The 16,463-nt window shown below is 46.2% G+C and overlaps 1 protein-coding gene across 2 annotated transcripts in view; it reads right to left on the bottom strand.

The window, feature by feature from the left end:
- MICALL2 (MICAL like 2) overlaps positions 1-16,463 on the bottom strand; it is a 118,382-nt gene that overhangs the window by 18,146 nt on the left and 83,773 nt on the right. For both annotated transcript variants that reach the window (XM_033914326.1, XM_033914325.1), the window contains exons 10-12: positions 11,704-11,850; positions 9,381-9,445; positions 3,512-3,635 (exon numbers count right to left, since the gene is read on the bottom strand). In XM_033914326.1, the coding sequence (XP_033770217.1) occupies positions 3,512-3,635; positions 9,381-9,445; positions 11,704-11,850 (336 nt within the window). The remainder of the gene's footprint in view (positions 1-3,511; positions 3,636-9,380; positions 9,446-11,703; positions 11,851-16,463) is intronic.

The following is a 16,463-nucleotide window of genomic DNA, read 5'->3' as shown; positions in this document are numbered from 1 at the left end:
GGAGAGCAGGGCGGCAGGCAGGAGAGATTCAGGGCAGCAGAGAGCAGGGCGTGCAGAGAGCAGGGCGGCAATGGAGCTGGAGAGTCGGAAAGCACGTTTGTGACTGGTCCCCAGCAGTCTTCTTGGGTTGATCGGCCAGCCCAGTTGGACCGCAAAATTTTTGTTGTGAATTGCGTCCCTGCCTACTTTGCATGCTGTTCCCCTCATTTGCATGCGCGGATCGGAATCGGATCAGCAGAGAGGTAAGTGAATCGGGTCGGAGTAAAATCGGGTCGTAAAGGGGTCGCAAACCGATCGGTGCACGATCAGTTTGCTTAGTGAATTTAGCCCCTAGTTGGGAGAACTCCAGGTAGCTGCTCGACAGATATCTAAGAGTGGCACATTATTGCAAACAGGCAAGAGAAACCGATTTAGCTCCACGCTTATGAGCAGTTACTCGAGGAGCAGCACGAGGAGAGCAAAAAAGAAGAACAATAAGCAAAGCGATCAGCCAACCAGTTAGACATTGTCCGTTTGGATACCGGATGTCCCAGAGTAGCTGAAACAGTGCTGTGGTTTGAACACACTTCATTAAGCTTAGGATGATTTGTTCTCTCTCTCCCCTCTTGGACCCCAAATCACTAAATATCCTCTTAATACATTCCTTGGTCATTTCAAACTTAGATTATTGCAATTCACTCTACCAGGGAGCGACACAAAAGGACATTAGAAGACTTCAAATAATACAGAACACGGCCGTTAAAATCATTTATGGAGCAAACAAATATGATCATGTCGCCTCTCCCTTAAAAAAGGTACATTGGTTGCCCATCTCTCATGGAATTGCATTTAAAATCATGTTCTTAACCTTTAAAGTGCAAACAGCCCATTCTCCAGCCTTTCTAGATAAACTCCTTATCCCATATACATCTTCCAGATTACTACGGTCAACACAGCAACAGCTATTATCAACTCCTTCTGTTCGCCAGATATTTCATGACTCAACCCGCAAGACAATTTTCTCAGTTATCGCCACCATGCTGTAGAACTCTCTTCCATTAAACATGAGACAAGAATCAAATGTCGCTAAATTCAAATCTGACCTAAAAAACCTCTCTTTATAAAGGTGCTTTCATAGTACAGACTAAGATCGGCCAACTTTATGCATACCTGTACCCTACTATGTCTTTTCCTGCCCCGTCCTTTTTTTTTTTCAAAATGATACAACCCTTACAGTTTCCCTCCCGTCTCCTGTGAAGCCTCCCCCTCTATCTTAGAAGGGTTTGTGTTTACCGCCCGTGTAAATACATTTTTGTTTGGTTTTCTTCTACACTATGGGGCTCATAATCGAAAGAGAAAAATGTCCACAAACCGGCCTAAGTCGGCACTTGGACAAACATTTCTCAAAAACGTCCAAGCACCGAAAATAAAAACGGGTTTTGGACGTATTTAAAAAACGACCTAGGCCTTCATAGTGCCGCTCAACGTCCAAAGCTAAACGGGGCGTTTCAGGAGGCGTGTCGAGGGCGGGAGTTGGGCTGGCTTAGACTTAGTTATACAGCATGTATAACCAAAAGTTATACAGGCCAGGATCGACGGAACTTGGACGTGGTGACTTAGACCATGTAAAACATGATCTAAGTCACAAAAACCCACCTAAAGTCACCAGATAAGCACTGCAAACACATAACACAGACCCCCACACACTACCCCAGTGATCACTAACCCCCCCTACCCCCATAAAAATTTTATTCACAACTTTAAATTTCAGCCTCCAGACCATCATCACCTGGCCGCCTTGCATAGGAAAGCCTAGTCGTCCAGCCCAGAGGCAGCTCAAGTCATCTTGGGAGTGGGTTAGGGACCCATAGAGAGGAGAACCCATGCCCATAAGCCCCTGTAATCACTGCATTGATACTTAAACATGTGCACTGCCCTATACACCCCAAAACTCTTTTTTACTGGCATATAAGTGGCTCCTGCAGCCATAAGGGCTATTGGGGTGGTAGATAAGTGGGTCTAAGGGATTCTGGAGGTAGTTTGGGGGGCTTACCATAACCTATAAGCCATGGCACCATTTTTGTGAAGTTCACAGCAGTGCCCTGTAAGGTACCCCACTATTTAGGTGGCATGTCTGGGTGTTCAATCCATCACTTAGCAGACCCCTCCCACGTCCAACAGGGCTTGTTCTAGGCGTTTTGGACTTGGACGGAAAGTTGGACGGAAATGTGGTATAAAGATGGACGATTTAGCGGCTTGGACGATCAGATTGGCAGGATGTATAATTAGACGATTTTCGAAAGTAAAAAAAAGTTGCATGTCTCTTTCAAAAATGTGTCTTAGGCTCTTTTTAACTTTGGACAACTTGCAAGATGGACATAAACGGACTTAGAAGTCCCTTTCGATTATGCCCCTCCACGTTTTTATGTAAACCACTTAGGTTATTATAAGCGGTATATCAACTACCAATAAACTTGAACTTGAAAGGAACAGCTGAGAGGGTCGATCAGGTCTAGTCGTTTGGTGGAGATACGCCTTAAAGGCCCTTCCACAGTCCCAGGTGTGAGGAGTGGAGGAATCCAAACTGGCGTTCGTGGTAGAACAGGTAGGTAGAACAATCGGCCGATTGATATGAAACGCGGAAACAAACTTATTAAGGAAATTAGGATGCGTCGGCAAAAGCGCTCTTCCTGGGTGAAACTGGAGGTAGGGATAGTAACGTACTAGTAACTGCAATTCACGGATTCGACGAGCCAAAGTGATTGATATTAGAAACAGAGTTTTCCAGCCAGTGGCGTAGTAAAGGGGAGGGCTGGAGGGCGGTCTGTCTCAGGTGCGGTGCATGGAACCCCTTCTCTTCTCCACCCCCCGCCCTTTGCCATGCACACGCGCCCCTTGCCTTCCCCCGTACTTTTTTTTTTTTTAACTTCCCCAGCGCAAGGTTGCTGCCCGCGTCGGCATCGGCGCTCTCTCCGACATCACTTCCGGTACCCAGGCCTAGGAAGCGGCATCAAAGGGCGAGCCAACATCGACGTGGGCATGCTGCTCGCGCCAGAGAAGTTAAAAAAGTACTGGGAAAGGGAAGTGGGGGGCGCCACTGCCTCAGACGCCGCTCACCCTTACTATGCCATTGTTTCCAGGTGAGAAATTTCAAGTCTGAGTTTTCCACATCGACAAAAGGAGGACTTGATAAGGCGTCCAAAACCAGGTTAAAGTCCCATTGTGGAGATGGTTTAAAGAAGGAGACCTTGTACAGATCCCATTTTCTGCAACGACACCTAAGTTATTACTAACTGGGATTAATCCGTCCTTAATGGTACACCACATTTATGACGTCTGCCCTTACATGTAATAAATTAGACAAATAGGGAGCCTTCTCTGAAAATTAAACCCCAAATCATTCAGAAACAAAGGCGCTCAAGTTAGAAGAGTCCATAACTGCAATTTAATAAGAGAGAGGAACACCAAATGCAGCCATTTGGCCAAAATTACTGACCAAATTCTCTCCGTAAATCGACACAAAGACACTCACCTCCCTCGCAACTGCGCAGCTCTTTCTCCATGTCAACACCTTTCAGTTCCAGCTCATCCAGGTGGTTCTCAATGTCACGCAGCTGCTGCTGGATCTTCTCTTCTGGAAGGTAGCCTGGGCGGAGCTGCCAAAGATCAGGGAAAGCAGTAGAGATATGAGATATCTGCAGGCATGGAGATGTCTCCTGCAGGACCCTTCCTGTATCTAGTCACCCCAGTGCCCTCCCCCAAGACCTTCCTTATCTCTCTTCTTCCACCCTTCCCTCCCACTTCCTGTAAGACTGAAGATTGTCATTTGAATCCTTGGAAGTTTTACTCTTGTCTACTGATAGCTGTCTTCATGTGCTTATCTCTGATCTGATGATGAAGGATTACCTTCGTAAGCTAATCTAACCATGCACTAGTTCAGTGTATCGCAAACGGTGTACCATGAGACGCCAGCGAGGAGGAGAGGCACCAGCTGACTGCTTACAGGAACGTCCTATAGTCACTTGGCTGGTGCCTCTCCTCCTCCAGTAACACCACTGGTGTGGTAGTTGCAAGCTCAGGGCTGCAGCTGGAGGGCCTGCATGCGGGCGTTGATGTGATGATGTCACACATGTGCGTGACGTCCGTGCCTTTCCAGATGCCGTCCAGACGCGGCGCCGAGTTTAGTGTGCCGCGGCTTTCAAAAGTTTGTGGGGCACTGCTCTAGTTAGTCCAATTTTAAAAAAAGTATCGCTTGGATTCTGTTTCTTTCTTTTTACATATCACTTACTGCCTGAAAAATGCTTTTTGGACCTGCGTCCCTTGACGAAATACCTTTCCCTCATTCATTGCCCCAGGTACAGTAAATAGATTGTGATCCTGCTGTGACAGACGGGGGGGGGGAAATGCTTGAGTACCTGAAATCATTCATGTGAATTGTTCTGAGCTCCCCTGGGAGAACGGAGCGCAAGACGTCAGCGCGCTGACAATCTAGCGCCGACAATTTGGCGCAAGACAGAAGTGTGCGGGGGAAAAAGTAATTTTTAAAGAGCTCTGACGGGGGGGTTGGGGTGGCAACCCCCCCCACACACTTTATTGGTTAGTGTTTGCGCTGCTGTTGGAGGAGGGTTCGGGGGGTTGGAAACCTCCATTCTAGCGAAAACGGAACTTTTTCTGATTTTTTTCGGGAAAAGTTCCGTTTTCTCTATAATGTGGGGGGTTTCACCCCCCACCCCATCCTGCAACGGCAGCGCGAACACTAACCCCTAGTCGGAGCTCTTTAAAAATTATTTTTTCCCCCGCGCGCTTCTATCTTCCGTCGAATTGTCGGTGCGCTGGCGTCTGGCACGCGATTATCCCGTCACCGGGAGAACAGTATAGAAAAATTGAATTAAAAAATTTTTTATAAACTGATGCCTAAATATAGGCGTTCACAGTGTACCAGATTTATAGAATACAAGCAGTTACATGCATGATTTCTGTCAATAATTGGCAGTTATGAGTGTAAGTGATATTCTATAAACAATGCACCTAATTTGCATAGTATGTAACTGCAAGCAGGCGTTAAGTGATGCGGAATTTGAGCACGCAACTGAGAATACTTATGTAACTACTAATTAGCTCCAATTTAAACCAATTATAGCCAATGGATGGATAAGGCCAATTAGCATCTAATTAATCTATCAGGTTGCATACACAATTGACCTAAGTCAATAAATTGCATGCCAATTATGTTACAAATTTGGACACTCAGCTTTAGAGAATTCAGGGGTCAGCACCTACTTACAGAATACTGCTTAGGTGCATTTTTTGCAAGTGCATATATGCTTCTGTTCTAAATATTTATGTGCATAACTGCCATGCATTAGTCCCCTGAAGCTGAGCGGGAGTCCTCTTCATTGCTGGGTGTCAGGTCAAAACCGCGGAAGACAAAGGCGCGCGCCGACAACTGAGCGCAGTGCGGAGGCGCGCGCCGAAGAAAATAACTGTTTTTAGGGGCTCCGACAGGGGGGTGTGGGGGGGAACTCCCCCACTTTACTTTATACAGATCGCGCCGCGTTGTGGGGGCGTTGTGGGGGTTTGGGGGGTTGTAAACCCCAAATTTTACTGAAAACTTCACTTTTTCCCTAAAAACAGGGAAAAGTTAAGTTTACAGTATAATGAGGGGGGTTACAACCTCCCCAAACCACCCACAACGCCGCCGCGATCTGTATTAAGTAAAGTGGGGGGGCTCCCCAACAAAACCCCCCGTCGGAGCCCCTAAAAACTGTCATTTTCTTCGGCGCGCGCCTCCGTCTTGCGCTCAGTTGTTGGCGCGCGTCTTTGTCTTCCGCGGTTTTGTCTATGAACCGCATTGCTGCCAGAGGGGGGGGGATAGTGCTTCAATATTGAGGGTTCCTTTTACAAAGATGCGCTAGCATTTTTAGCGCGTGCGCTACCCGAAAAACTAATGCTTGCTCAAGAGGAGGCGGTAGCGGCTAGTGCGCGCTATTCTGCGCAGTAAGGCACCTAACGCACCTTTGTAAAAGGAGCCCCGAGTTTTAAATCACTAGAGATCCAGCAGAACTCGCCAGTCCTTACTATCGTAAATGTGATCGTGAAACAGTACCACCTACTAACAGGACTCAGCTTGGAGAACCTTCTTATATTTCCATCTGCTAAGGCAGGGGTGTCAAAGTCCCTCCTCAAGGGCCGCAATCCAGTCGGGTTTACAGGATTTCCCCAATGAATATGCATTAAAATAAGCCTTATAAATAAAAAGAGCTATATATTTAACATAAATATTCTATTAATATTCTAAACATTCACAATTTTATTATTTTTTCATTCTAACGTTTACTTAGCCAAAATCTATCCACTATTAATTCATACCACATATACTATTTTAATGTATAGGAGCTATTGAATAGATATTATAAATCCCGGTGTTATTTATTCATTGAGTATGCATGAGATCTACTAGCATACAATGAAAGCAGTGCATGCAAATAGATCTCATGCATATTCATTGGGGAAATCCCGAAACCCCGAGTGGATTGCGGCCCTCGATGAGGGACTTTGACACCCCTGCCGTAGGGTTACCAAAAGGAAGATGGATCGAGACATCCGGGTTTTACTTTCATTGAAAGCAATGGAAGTAAAACCAGGCTGTCTCAATCCGTCCTCCTTTTTCTGGAACCACATGATAACCCTAAGACAGGAGTGTCAAAGTCCCTCCTCGAGGGCCGCCATCCAGTCGGGTTTTCAGGATTTCCCCAATGAATATGCATGAGATCTATTAGCATATCATGAACGCAGTGCATGCAAATAGATCTCATGCATATTCATTGGGGAAATCCCGAAACCCCGAGTGGATTGCGGCCCTCGATGAGGGACTTTGACACCCCTGCCGTAGGGTTACCAAAAGGAAGATGGATCGAGACATCCGGGTTTTACTTTCATTGAAAGCAATGGAAGTAAAACCAGGCTGTCTCAATCCGTCCTCCTTTTGGTAACCCTACGGCAGGGGTGTCAAAGTCCCTCCTCGAGGGCCGCAATCCAGTCGGGTTTTCAGGATTTCCCCAATGAATATGCATGAGATCTATTAGTATATCATGAACGCAGTGCATGCAAATAGATCTCATGCATATTCATTGGGGAAATCCCGAAACCCCGAGTGGATTGCGGCCCTCGATGAGGGACTTTGACACCCCTGCCGTAGGGTTACCAAAAGGAAGATGGATCGAGACATCCGGGTTTTACTTTCATTGAAAGCAATGGAAGTAAAACCAGGCTGTCTCAATCCGTCCTCCTTTTTCTGGAACCACATGATAACCCTAAGACAGGAGTGTCAAAGTCCCTCCTCGAGGGCCGCCATCCAGTCGGGTTTTCAGGATTTCCCCAATGAATATGCATGAGATCTATTAGCATATCATGAACGCAGTGCATGCAAATAGATCTCATGCATATTCATTGGGGAAATCCCGAAACCCCGAGTGGATTGCGGCCCTCGATGAGGGACTTTGACACCCCTGCCGTAGGGTTACCAAAAGGAAGATGGATCGAGACATCCGGGTTTTACTTTCATTGAAAGCAATGGAAGTAAAACCAGGCTGTCTCAATCCGTCCTCCTTTTTCTGGAACCACATGATAACCCTAAGACAGGAGTGTCAAAGTCCCTCCTCGAGGGCCGCAATCCAGTCGGGTTTTCAGGATTTCCCCAATGAATATGCATGAGATCTATTAGTATATCATGAACGCAGTGCATGCAAATAGATCTCATGCATATTCATTGGGGAAATCCCAAAACCCCGAGTGGATTGCGGCCCTCGATGAGGGACTTTGACACCCCTGCCGTAGGGTTACCAAAAGGAAGATGGATCGAGACATCCGGGTTTTACTTTCATTGAAAGCAATGGAAGTAAAACCAGGCTGTCTCAATCCGTCCTCCTTTTTCTGGAACCACATGATAACCCTAAGACAGGAGTGTCAAAGTCCCTCCTCGAGGGCCGCAATCCAGTCGGGTTTTCAGGATTTCCCCAATGAATATGCATGAGATCTATTAGCATATCATGAACGCAGTGCATGCAAATAGATCTCATGCATATTCATTGGGGAAATCCTGAAAACCCGACTGGATTGCGGCCCTCGAGGAGGGACTTTGACACCCCTGTGCTAAGGGCTGTAAAAGTTAAAAAAAAAAATACTATGATCGCACTTCTTGGTTTTTTCAGGCAGCTTTTTCTGATATGGACTTTCAACAACTTCTATCTTCATCCCACTCTCATCCACACTTTAGAAAACATTTAAAAACACTCCTTTTTTCCAGGTTTATAGCTAACTAGACCCTACATGATGTCCTCTCAATTTGTATTTCTCCTTTATTAATCTTTTGTAAACCACATTGAACTTTACAGCTATGCGGTCTAGAAATCCAATGTTATGTTATATATATGTTATTTTGCAGAATTTGTCCCTGTATGCACAACTAAGAACACATTTGAGCTGCATAGGTTTATACCAGGGATCTCAAAGTCCCTCCTTGAGGGCCGCAATCCAGTCGGGTTTTCAGGATTTCCCCAATGAATATACATGAGATCTATGCTTTCAATGCATATTCATTGTGGAAATCCTGAAAACCCGATTGGATTGCCGCCCTCAAGGAGGGACTTTGAGACCCCTGGTTTATACCTATAAATGTACATGGCTGTATTTTAGTAGAGATTTCTGTAGATTCTACGGAGCAGTTTTATAAAGACACGCGTGAACCAATATGTCTTTATAAAGCAGGCTTAGAATAGGTGCCTATATGATCTAGGTCTTAGGCGACTTGTTCTTCCATAGCATGTATTTTACACACATGGGCGGAGTCTGGGCAGAATGTGGGTGGGACTTAGATGCATACACCTGAATTCTATGTAAGGCAGTTGGGATTTGCAGATTACACTTCTCCCTCCGAATCCGGGGGTTTAGTACCCGCGAATTTGGTTATTCGTGATTTTTTGCCCCGGACCTCCCTCTAGTTTTTAAAGAATGAATCGCTGCGTCCCGGATCTCCCCAGACCTTACCTTGTGGTCTAGCGGTGATGCGGGGCAGGAGCGATCTTTCTACGCTCCCGCCTCGTGCAGAGCCGTCATCAAAAATGGCTGCCGCGAGTTCCTGTGGTCTCACGAGATTACAATGGGAACCCACGGCAGCAATTTTGAGGACGGCTCTGCACGGGGCAGGAGTGCTGGAAAATCGCTCCTGCCCCGCGCCACCGCTAGACCGCCAGGTAAGGTGTGGGGAAGTCCGGGACACAGGAGCGAGGCAAGGGTGGGTCAGAGTCGGCCCTAAAAGCTATCTGCGATTTTTCCATATTCACAGGTTGGCTCTGCCCCTAACCCTCGCGGATTCGGAGGGAGAAGCGTATTTTAACTCGTACCTTGATAGGAGACTCAGTCATACCACGGGGAGATTTCTGAGGCCTTTGGGGATGCAAAGGTTGATCTAGAAAAAAAGAAAACCCAAATATATAATCACCTTGGTGAGGATGAAACATCTCACATAAGATGTATTTCATGTAAATATAAAATATTTATATTCCACTTTTTCAGCTTAATGAGATTTAAGGCGGGATTACATTAAACGAGAATAAAATTCAAGCCTTAACTGTCTCAATCATTCCCAATTCACCTATCTATTGGGGATAAACCTTATCATCAATAATTCAAAATACAGTGTTTCCCTCGCGAATTCGCAGTTTGCGGACTCACTAATTCGTGGTATTCTCCGACCCGCCTCTTCCTGTACTAAAGTCGGGCTACACCAATCAGGAGCTGCGTGTCAAAGCAGCTCCTGATTGGTGTAGCCTTACTTTAGTAACAGGAAGCGGCAGTCGGAGCATACCGCGAGTGATTTTCTTCACTCGCCGGCGCTCCAGCTGCCCTTTGACAGGCGAAAAAACATATTCACGTTTTTTTGAAATTCGCGGGGGTTCCTAGAACGGAACCCCCGCAAATATTGGGGGAGTACTGAATAACAGAACTGGATAGCAAGCTACCGTAGTCACCTTTCTCCTGATATTTCCAGCCAAAAATATCCATATTTTCAGCTTTTATTCAACATATATTGCTCCTTCCTCTTCTTTTCCTTTCCTTGCTTAATGTATTAAGCTACGTCATTGTACGACTGATTTTTGTTAACTGCCTCATAGCCCCTAGGGAGTGGTGTAGTAAGGAGGGAAGGGGGGGCACGGTGCGCCCCAGGTGCTGTCTTGGTGGGAGCGCTGGCACCCGTCCTCCTCTCCGGTCCCCACACTCCTTCTCCACCCCCCAATACCGCATGTATGCACCCCTTTCCCTTCCCCCGTGCCTCTTTTAATGTTCCGGGCACGAGCAGTTCTTTCTCTGATGTCACTTCCTGGACCCGTGCCTAGGAAACGATAGAGGAATAGCTGATGCTAGCGCAAGCAGTAGGTTGCGGTTACCGCTCGTGCCCGGAACATTAAAGAGTTACGGGAAGGGGTGCGCATGTGCATGGCAGGAGGGGGGCGGACGAAGAGGGTGGGGGAGGGGCGCCACCGCTTCGGGTGCCTCTCAGCCTCACTACGCCACTGCCTCTAGGTATATACGAAAATGCAGACTTAACTGTTCTTCACTGTTTGAGAAACCGGTTCCATTTCCCAGACACCAGACCGCACAATATTTGCCTCAATGCGTGATAACGGCAATATCGTGGGTGTCAGGTCAAAAGCGCGCCAGGACAAAGGCGCGCGCAGACAACTGAGCGTAACGCAGAGGCGCACGCCGAAGAAAATGACTGTTTTAAAGGGCTCCAACAGGGGTGTGGGGGGGAACCCCCCCACTTTACTTTATACAGATCGCGCCGCGTTGTGGGGGGTTTGGGGGGTTGTAACCCCCCACATTTTACTGAAAACTTCACTTTTTCCCTAAAAAACAGGGAAACAGTTAAGTTTCCAGTATAATGAGGGCGGTTACAACCCCCCAAACCCCACCACAACGCCGCCGCGATCTGTATTAAGTAAAGTGTGGGGGGGTTCCCCAACAAAACCCCCAGTCGTAGCCCCTAAAAACTCTCTTTTTCTTCGGCACGCACTTCCGTCTTGCGCTCAGTTGTCGGCGCGCACCTTTGTCTTCAGCGGTTTTGTCTATGAACCATATCATGCACTGTATTACCATAGTGATGCCTATATGTTGTGTGCAGCTGTCTAATGGCCAAGGCTGCCCACTCCGCAGGTGTGAAGACGAGTCTTAGTATGGAAGCCCCAGAACTCAGGTGTTCCTGAGTTGGGGAGAAGAGGTAAATATTGTATGTTTGCTTGTTGCCACGGCAACTGGAGAATGGGATGGGGGAGCAACAGATGGCTTCTCTGCTCAGTAGTGCTCTATCTGGACTATGCTATGCTTAGGGTTATCATTTGGAAAATCTGATCCCCCCTCCCCCAGACCCGCTCAGTTCCACCCATCCCCACCCCCCGCTGCTTGCTCTCATCGGGCAATGCGATGACATCACACACGTATGCGCGTGGCGTCCTTGCATGGCATCCGTGCATGTATGGATGTGCTCCTGCCCGACAGTGATTTGGTTCCAAGCTTTTCAAACCGGACAATGTGCCGGGTTTTGAAAAGTCATCCGGGGAAATCCGGACGTTTGCTAACCCTAGCTATGCTGAATACACAGACTGTGCAAAAGACAAGCAGCCAGATTCTCTCATTCTAGGATCAGAAAATCAAACGTATCCTTACCAGCTGCCCACTTTGACCGGGCAGGCTCCTCTCTCTTTGCAGAAATGTTGGTGTCTTGCCAGTTCTGCTGAAATTCTGGCCAATCTTTGGAGATATCCAAGTTGGCAACCAGCAGTTTCTTCTTCTTAGGAAACTCTCCAGATGCGCCTGCACAAAACCACAATCGAGGAAATTGTATTTCATGAGAAGTCAACCTGTCGGCCTACATTCCACCTCAACCTTCAGATGCTATTCTTAAACTCTTTCCTCCTGCAACCCTCCGTTCTCCCGGATGCTGGCAGAGGGCACACAAAGTTTAGTAAGTGTGTATTGTGAGGACTCAAATCAGGAGCCAACTTTTACAGCTGACCTCCCGAGCAAGCACGCATTAAATCTTTTCCTCTCTCTCTCTCTCTCCAATAACTGTAGATCACACCAGAGGGTTTGCTCAATCACTTGATCCTTCACCTCATAGGTAACTTCAGAAGAGGGAATAAACAACTCCAACAGAACGATAACAGATAACCATTCAGCAAAAATAATAGCAAATTTTAAGAAAAATGGAGCTTTATATAATCAGTGGCTTTGAGTGATTCCAGGATAGGCTTTAAAAAATACAGTCAAACCTCGGTTTGCGAGCATAATTTGTTCCAGAAGCATGCTTGTAATCCAAAGCACTCATATATCAAAGCGAATTTCCCCATAGGAAATAATGGAAACTCAAGACGGTTCGTTCCACAACCCTAAAACTTTAATACAAAATACTGTATGTACACTTCTCCCTCCGTATCTGCGGTTTCCGAAACTGCGGATTCGCTTATTCGCGATTTTTCGGCTGCTGACTCCCCTAATTTTCATCACTGAACCCGGCGTTTCACATTGGAAATCGCTGCTCCCGGGGTTCATGGAGGAAATCGCTGCCCCCGGCGTCGTACGGAGCAAAATCGCAGGTCGGGTTATTCACGGTTTATTATCTTTTTCAGGTCTATTTTTACTGAAAACCACGAATAACATGCAAAAAGTTATTTGCGGTTTTTCGGTATTCACGGCTATGTTCTGCCCGCATCCCCCGTGAATACAGAGGGAGAAGTCACTACACTCCCACAGCGTCAGAGAGAGAAGAACCGTCGGCTCAGTTGTGATGTGTGTATACTGTATGTACTCGTATTGCAAGACACTGCTTGTATATCAAGTTAAAATTTAATCAAATGTTTTGCTTGTCTTGCAAATCAAGTTAACGTATTTTCATGCATATAACGCGCGCGTTATACATGATTTTACAAACTGAGCATAACCATGTGCATTATATGCGTGATCGCGTTTTACAATTTTTTTTTTTTACATTGCTGGTTCCCCCCCCCGACCGCTGGCCCCCCCACCCTGAAGGACCGCTCGCACACACCCCCTGACGTCCGATTCATCCCCCAGCCCCCCTGCACCGTTTGCGGTGGAGAAGCAGCCTACCGTGGGTTCGCGATGCCAGTAAGCCCTGCGCTGCTTCCTCTGCCGCGGTCCCGCCCCTTCTCTGACATCAGAGAAAGGGCGGGACCGCAGCAGAGGAAGCAGCGCCGGGCTCAGAGAAGGGGCGGGACCGCCGGCAGAGGAAGCAGCAGGGCTCACTGGCATTGCGAACCCAAGGTAGGCTGCTTCTCTACCGCAAACGGTGCGGGGGGGGGCTGGGGGATGAATCGGACGTCAGGGGGTGTGTGCGAGCGGTCCTTCAGGGTGGGGGAGCCAGCTGTCCTTCGGGGTGGGGCATCAGGCTTTCAGGGTGGGGACAGGACTTCAAGGGGGGACAGGCAGACCTTTAAGGGGGGGCAGGAATTCAAGGGGGGACAGGCAGACCTTTAAAGGGGGACAGGACTTCAAGGGGGGCAGAAGGAGGTTTTAATTCAATGAGCAGCATGCGCGGTATACGCGTGTGCACGCTATATATTAATTTATTTACATAATTTTCTTTTTCCCACGCGCTATACCCGTATGCGCGTTTTACACGGGTGCGCGTTATATGCGTGAAAATACGGTACTTGCAGTCCTTCTACACCAGCATTCTTCAAAGCAAAGCTTGAGGGTCAGTGGTTGTGGCCATTCATACTCTGATTCTTATGTGAGCCAAGGATAATGAAGCCATTGTGAGATCACTGATGTGATTGGCTTTTAGGCATTGGTGGAATGAGGCATTATGACATCACAATCTCAGCTCTAGAATGTTGCTACTCAAACTCGGTCCTTCAACACCAGCATTCTTCAAAGCAAAGCTTGCGGGTCAGTGATTGTGGCCATTCATACTCTGATTCTTATGGGAGCCAAGGATAATGAAGCCATTGTGACATCACTGATGTGATTGGCTCTTAGGCACTGGTGGAATGAGGCATTATGACATCACAATATCTGCTCTGGATACCAGAGACTGTCATTCTATAGTGTCTGTTTCAACCTCAGTCCTTCTACACCAGCATTCTTCAAAGCAAAGCTTGTGGGTCAGTGGTTGTGGCCATTCATACTCTGATTCTTCCCTCTCTCCTTAAAGAATGACATGAAGATGATTTCCCGCGGTTATCCGCGGGGATGGGGACGGTGATGAATTTTGTCACCGTGTCATTCTCTACCTCACATCTCAATTACTTCCTAGCTCTGATTCACAGTAGAGGCATCTGTAAGATAAGATACAATAAAATTTAATATCCAAGCCATAATTCACCGATGTAAACCATCTCGGACTTGGGAAGAGGGGAATTCCCCAAACAGACCTTCGGAAAGACCTAGGGCTCCTTTTACTAAGGTGCGCTAGTGTTTTTAGTGCACGCATGAAATTACCGCCCGCTAAACCGCACGGTACGCTTCTTGAATGATGCCAGCTCAATGCTGGCGTTAAGGTCTAGCGTGCGCGGCAATTTAGCGCACGCTATTCCGCGCGTTTAGGCCCTAACGCACCTTAGTAAAAGGAGACCCAAATCTATATCATCCAGCTCTCTTCCTGACCTGAATAATCAAAGGCTCCTTTCCTGGGAGAATTCAATCTCTGTAACCATTTAGTCTTCTTTTACGGTGAATCTTGCTTTTTAGAATTTCTAAAACAATAGTAAGACTAATTAAATAATCCACTGGTTGACATTTTCATCTCATATTGGCTTTCTGCCTCTGTAGGAGTTAAGCAAACAAGTTTGCATAGGCTAAATGAAATCCTAGCTACTAATTTCATTAGCTGAAGTACAGAGAGGGGTATATGATGTATAAAGCACGAAAAAAACATTGTACACACTAGAACGCTATTTAGGAAGCGCCTAAAAACATACCTGTTCCTGAAATACCTAGACAACTGACCCGCTCTTCTCTCTCTCCTCAATAAAGGTCCTCCTGACCTCTTACCCATTCCCTCTTTCCCCTCTTAAGTCTGCGATATATATAAACTGTTACTATTATCATATTGTAATTTTCGCTGTATTTTTTGAAATGCGTGACCTTTTCCTTACAGGTCCTCTCGGAAATTTCTTAGCAAACTGTATATCTTATATTCTCGCTCAGCAAACTGTATATCCATATTTTTGCATTCTTAAAGTTTCTGCACTCTGTATTTTCCTCCGACTATCTGCACATTGTAACTCGCTGAATGTCCAGCTCTCTTGATTGTAAACCGCCTAGAAGTTGCAAGATTGTGGCGGTATAAAAGAATAAAGTCATTATTAGTTATTATTAAAACTGTCTGTTATACGCCTACCCACAGGAAGCAAATCTTATAAATAAATTCGCATGTGCATGCATTCAGAAAAGAAAAAAAAACACCAAACACCTTTTCTCACAGATCACTCTATACAAGCTCAATACTTGTAAAAAAGAATTCATCAAATGGAAAAAAAAAATTGAATACAAAAATACAGAAAAAGATGGCAGATAAAACCCATACAGCCAATCCAGTCTATCCATCTGAACCAACTGCTCAGCTCAGCAATCGTTTCCTCCCCCTTAGATAGGGTTACCAGATTTTCCTGAAGGAAAATCCGGACCCATGTTTTAAAGAATTTAAGGCACCCTTTTATTAAGCCACATTAAGGGGGGGGAAGGTTATCGCCGGCCGCTGCGGTAAAAGCTCCGACATTCATCGAATCTGAGTGTCGGAGCTTTTTTTTTTTTTTTTTTTTAATCTTTATTGATTTTCCAAACTACCATTGTGCAAACAAACAATTCCAAAATACATAATATTACAAGAAAAGCACATTAAACAGACATTAATGAACAATTATTTCCCCCACCCCAAATAATCAGAAAGTAGATACCTACAAGAAACTATCCATATGTTCCCTGAATTAAACTCCAATGCAAAACCCTCCCCCCTCCCACCCACCCTGGGTGTGTATGCTCTGACGTTCATCGAATTTGAGTGTCGGAGCTTTTAACGCAGTAGATGGCGATAAAGAAACCCTCTCTGGAGAGGAGCAGTATTTCAATTTAACTTTCGGCGGGAGACATCCCCGAGTTTGCCCCTGATGATGAAGGACACGAAACGGGGCTCCGTAGGGTGAACAGTTGGCGCTCCCGGATATCAGACTTTCCTACCAGACGGATGTTGGCAGTCTCAGAGATAAATCCTTGTAGATGGCAGTTATAGTTAATTGGATGAATGCAATTTCCTGCTTTCATGAGGGCTCATCAATTAGTGATTTTTTGAATTTGCGTTTTTTGAATTCTAGAACGATGCGATTTCGCACTTGACACTTTGGGCACTTTATTATTATCAATTTTTATACTTCTGAATTAATATTTATAGGACATCTTTTAAAAAA

Source organism: Geotrypetes seraphini, chromosome 11 (genome assembly GCF_902459505.1).
Source record: "Geotrypetes seraphini chromosome 11, aGeoSer1.1, whole genome shotgun sequence".
Lineage (NCBI taxonomy): Eukaryota > Metazoa > Chordata > Amphibia > Gymnophiona > Dermophiidae > Geotrypetes > Geotrypetes seraphini.
The sequence above is the reverse complement of the archived record's forward strand: the minus strand, read 5'-3'. Positions and strand labels throughout refer to the sequence as shown.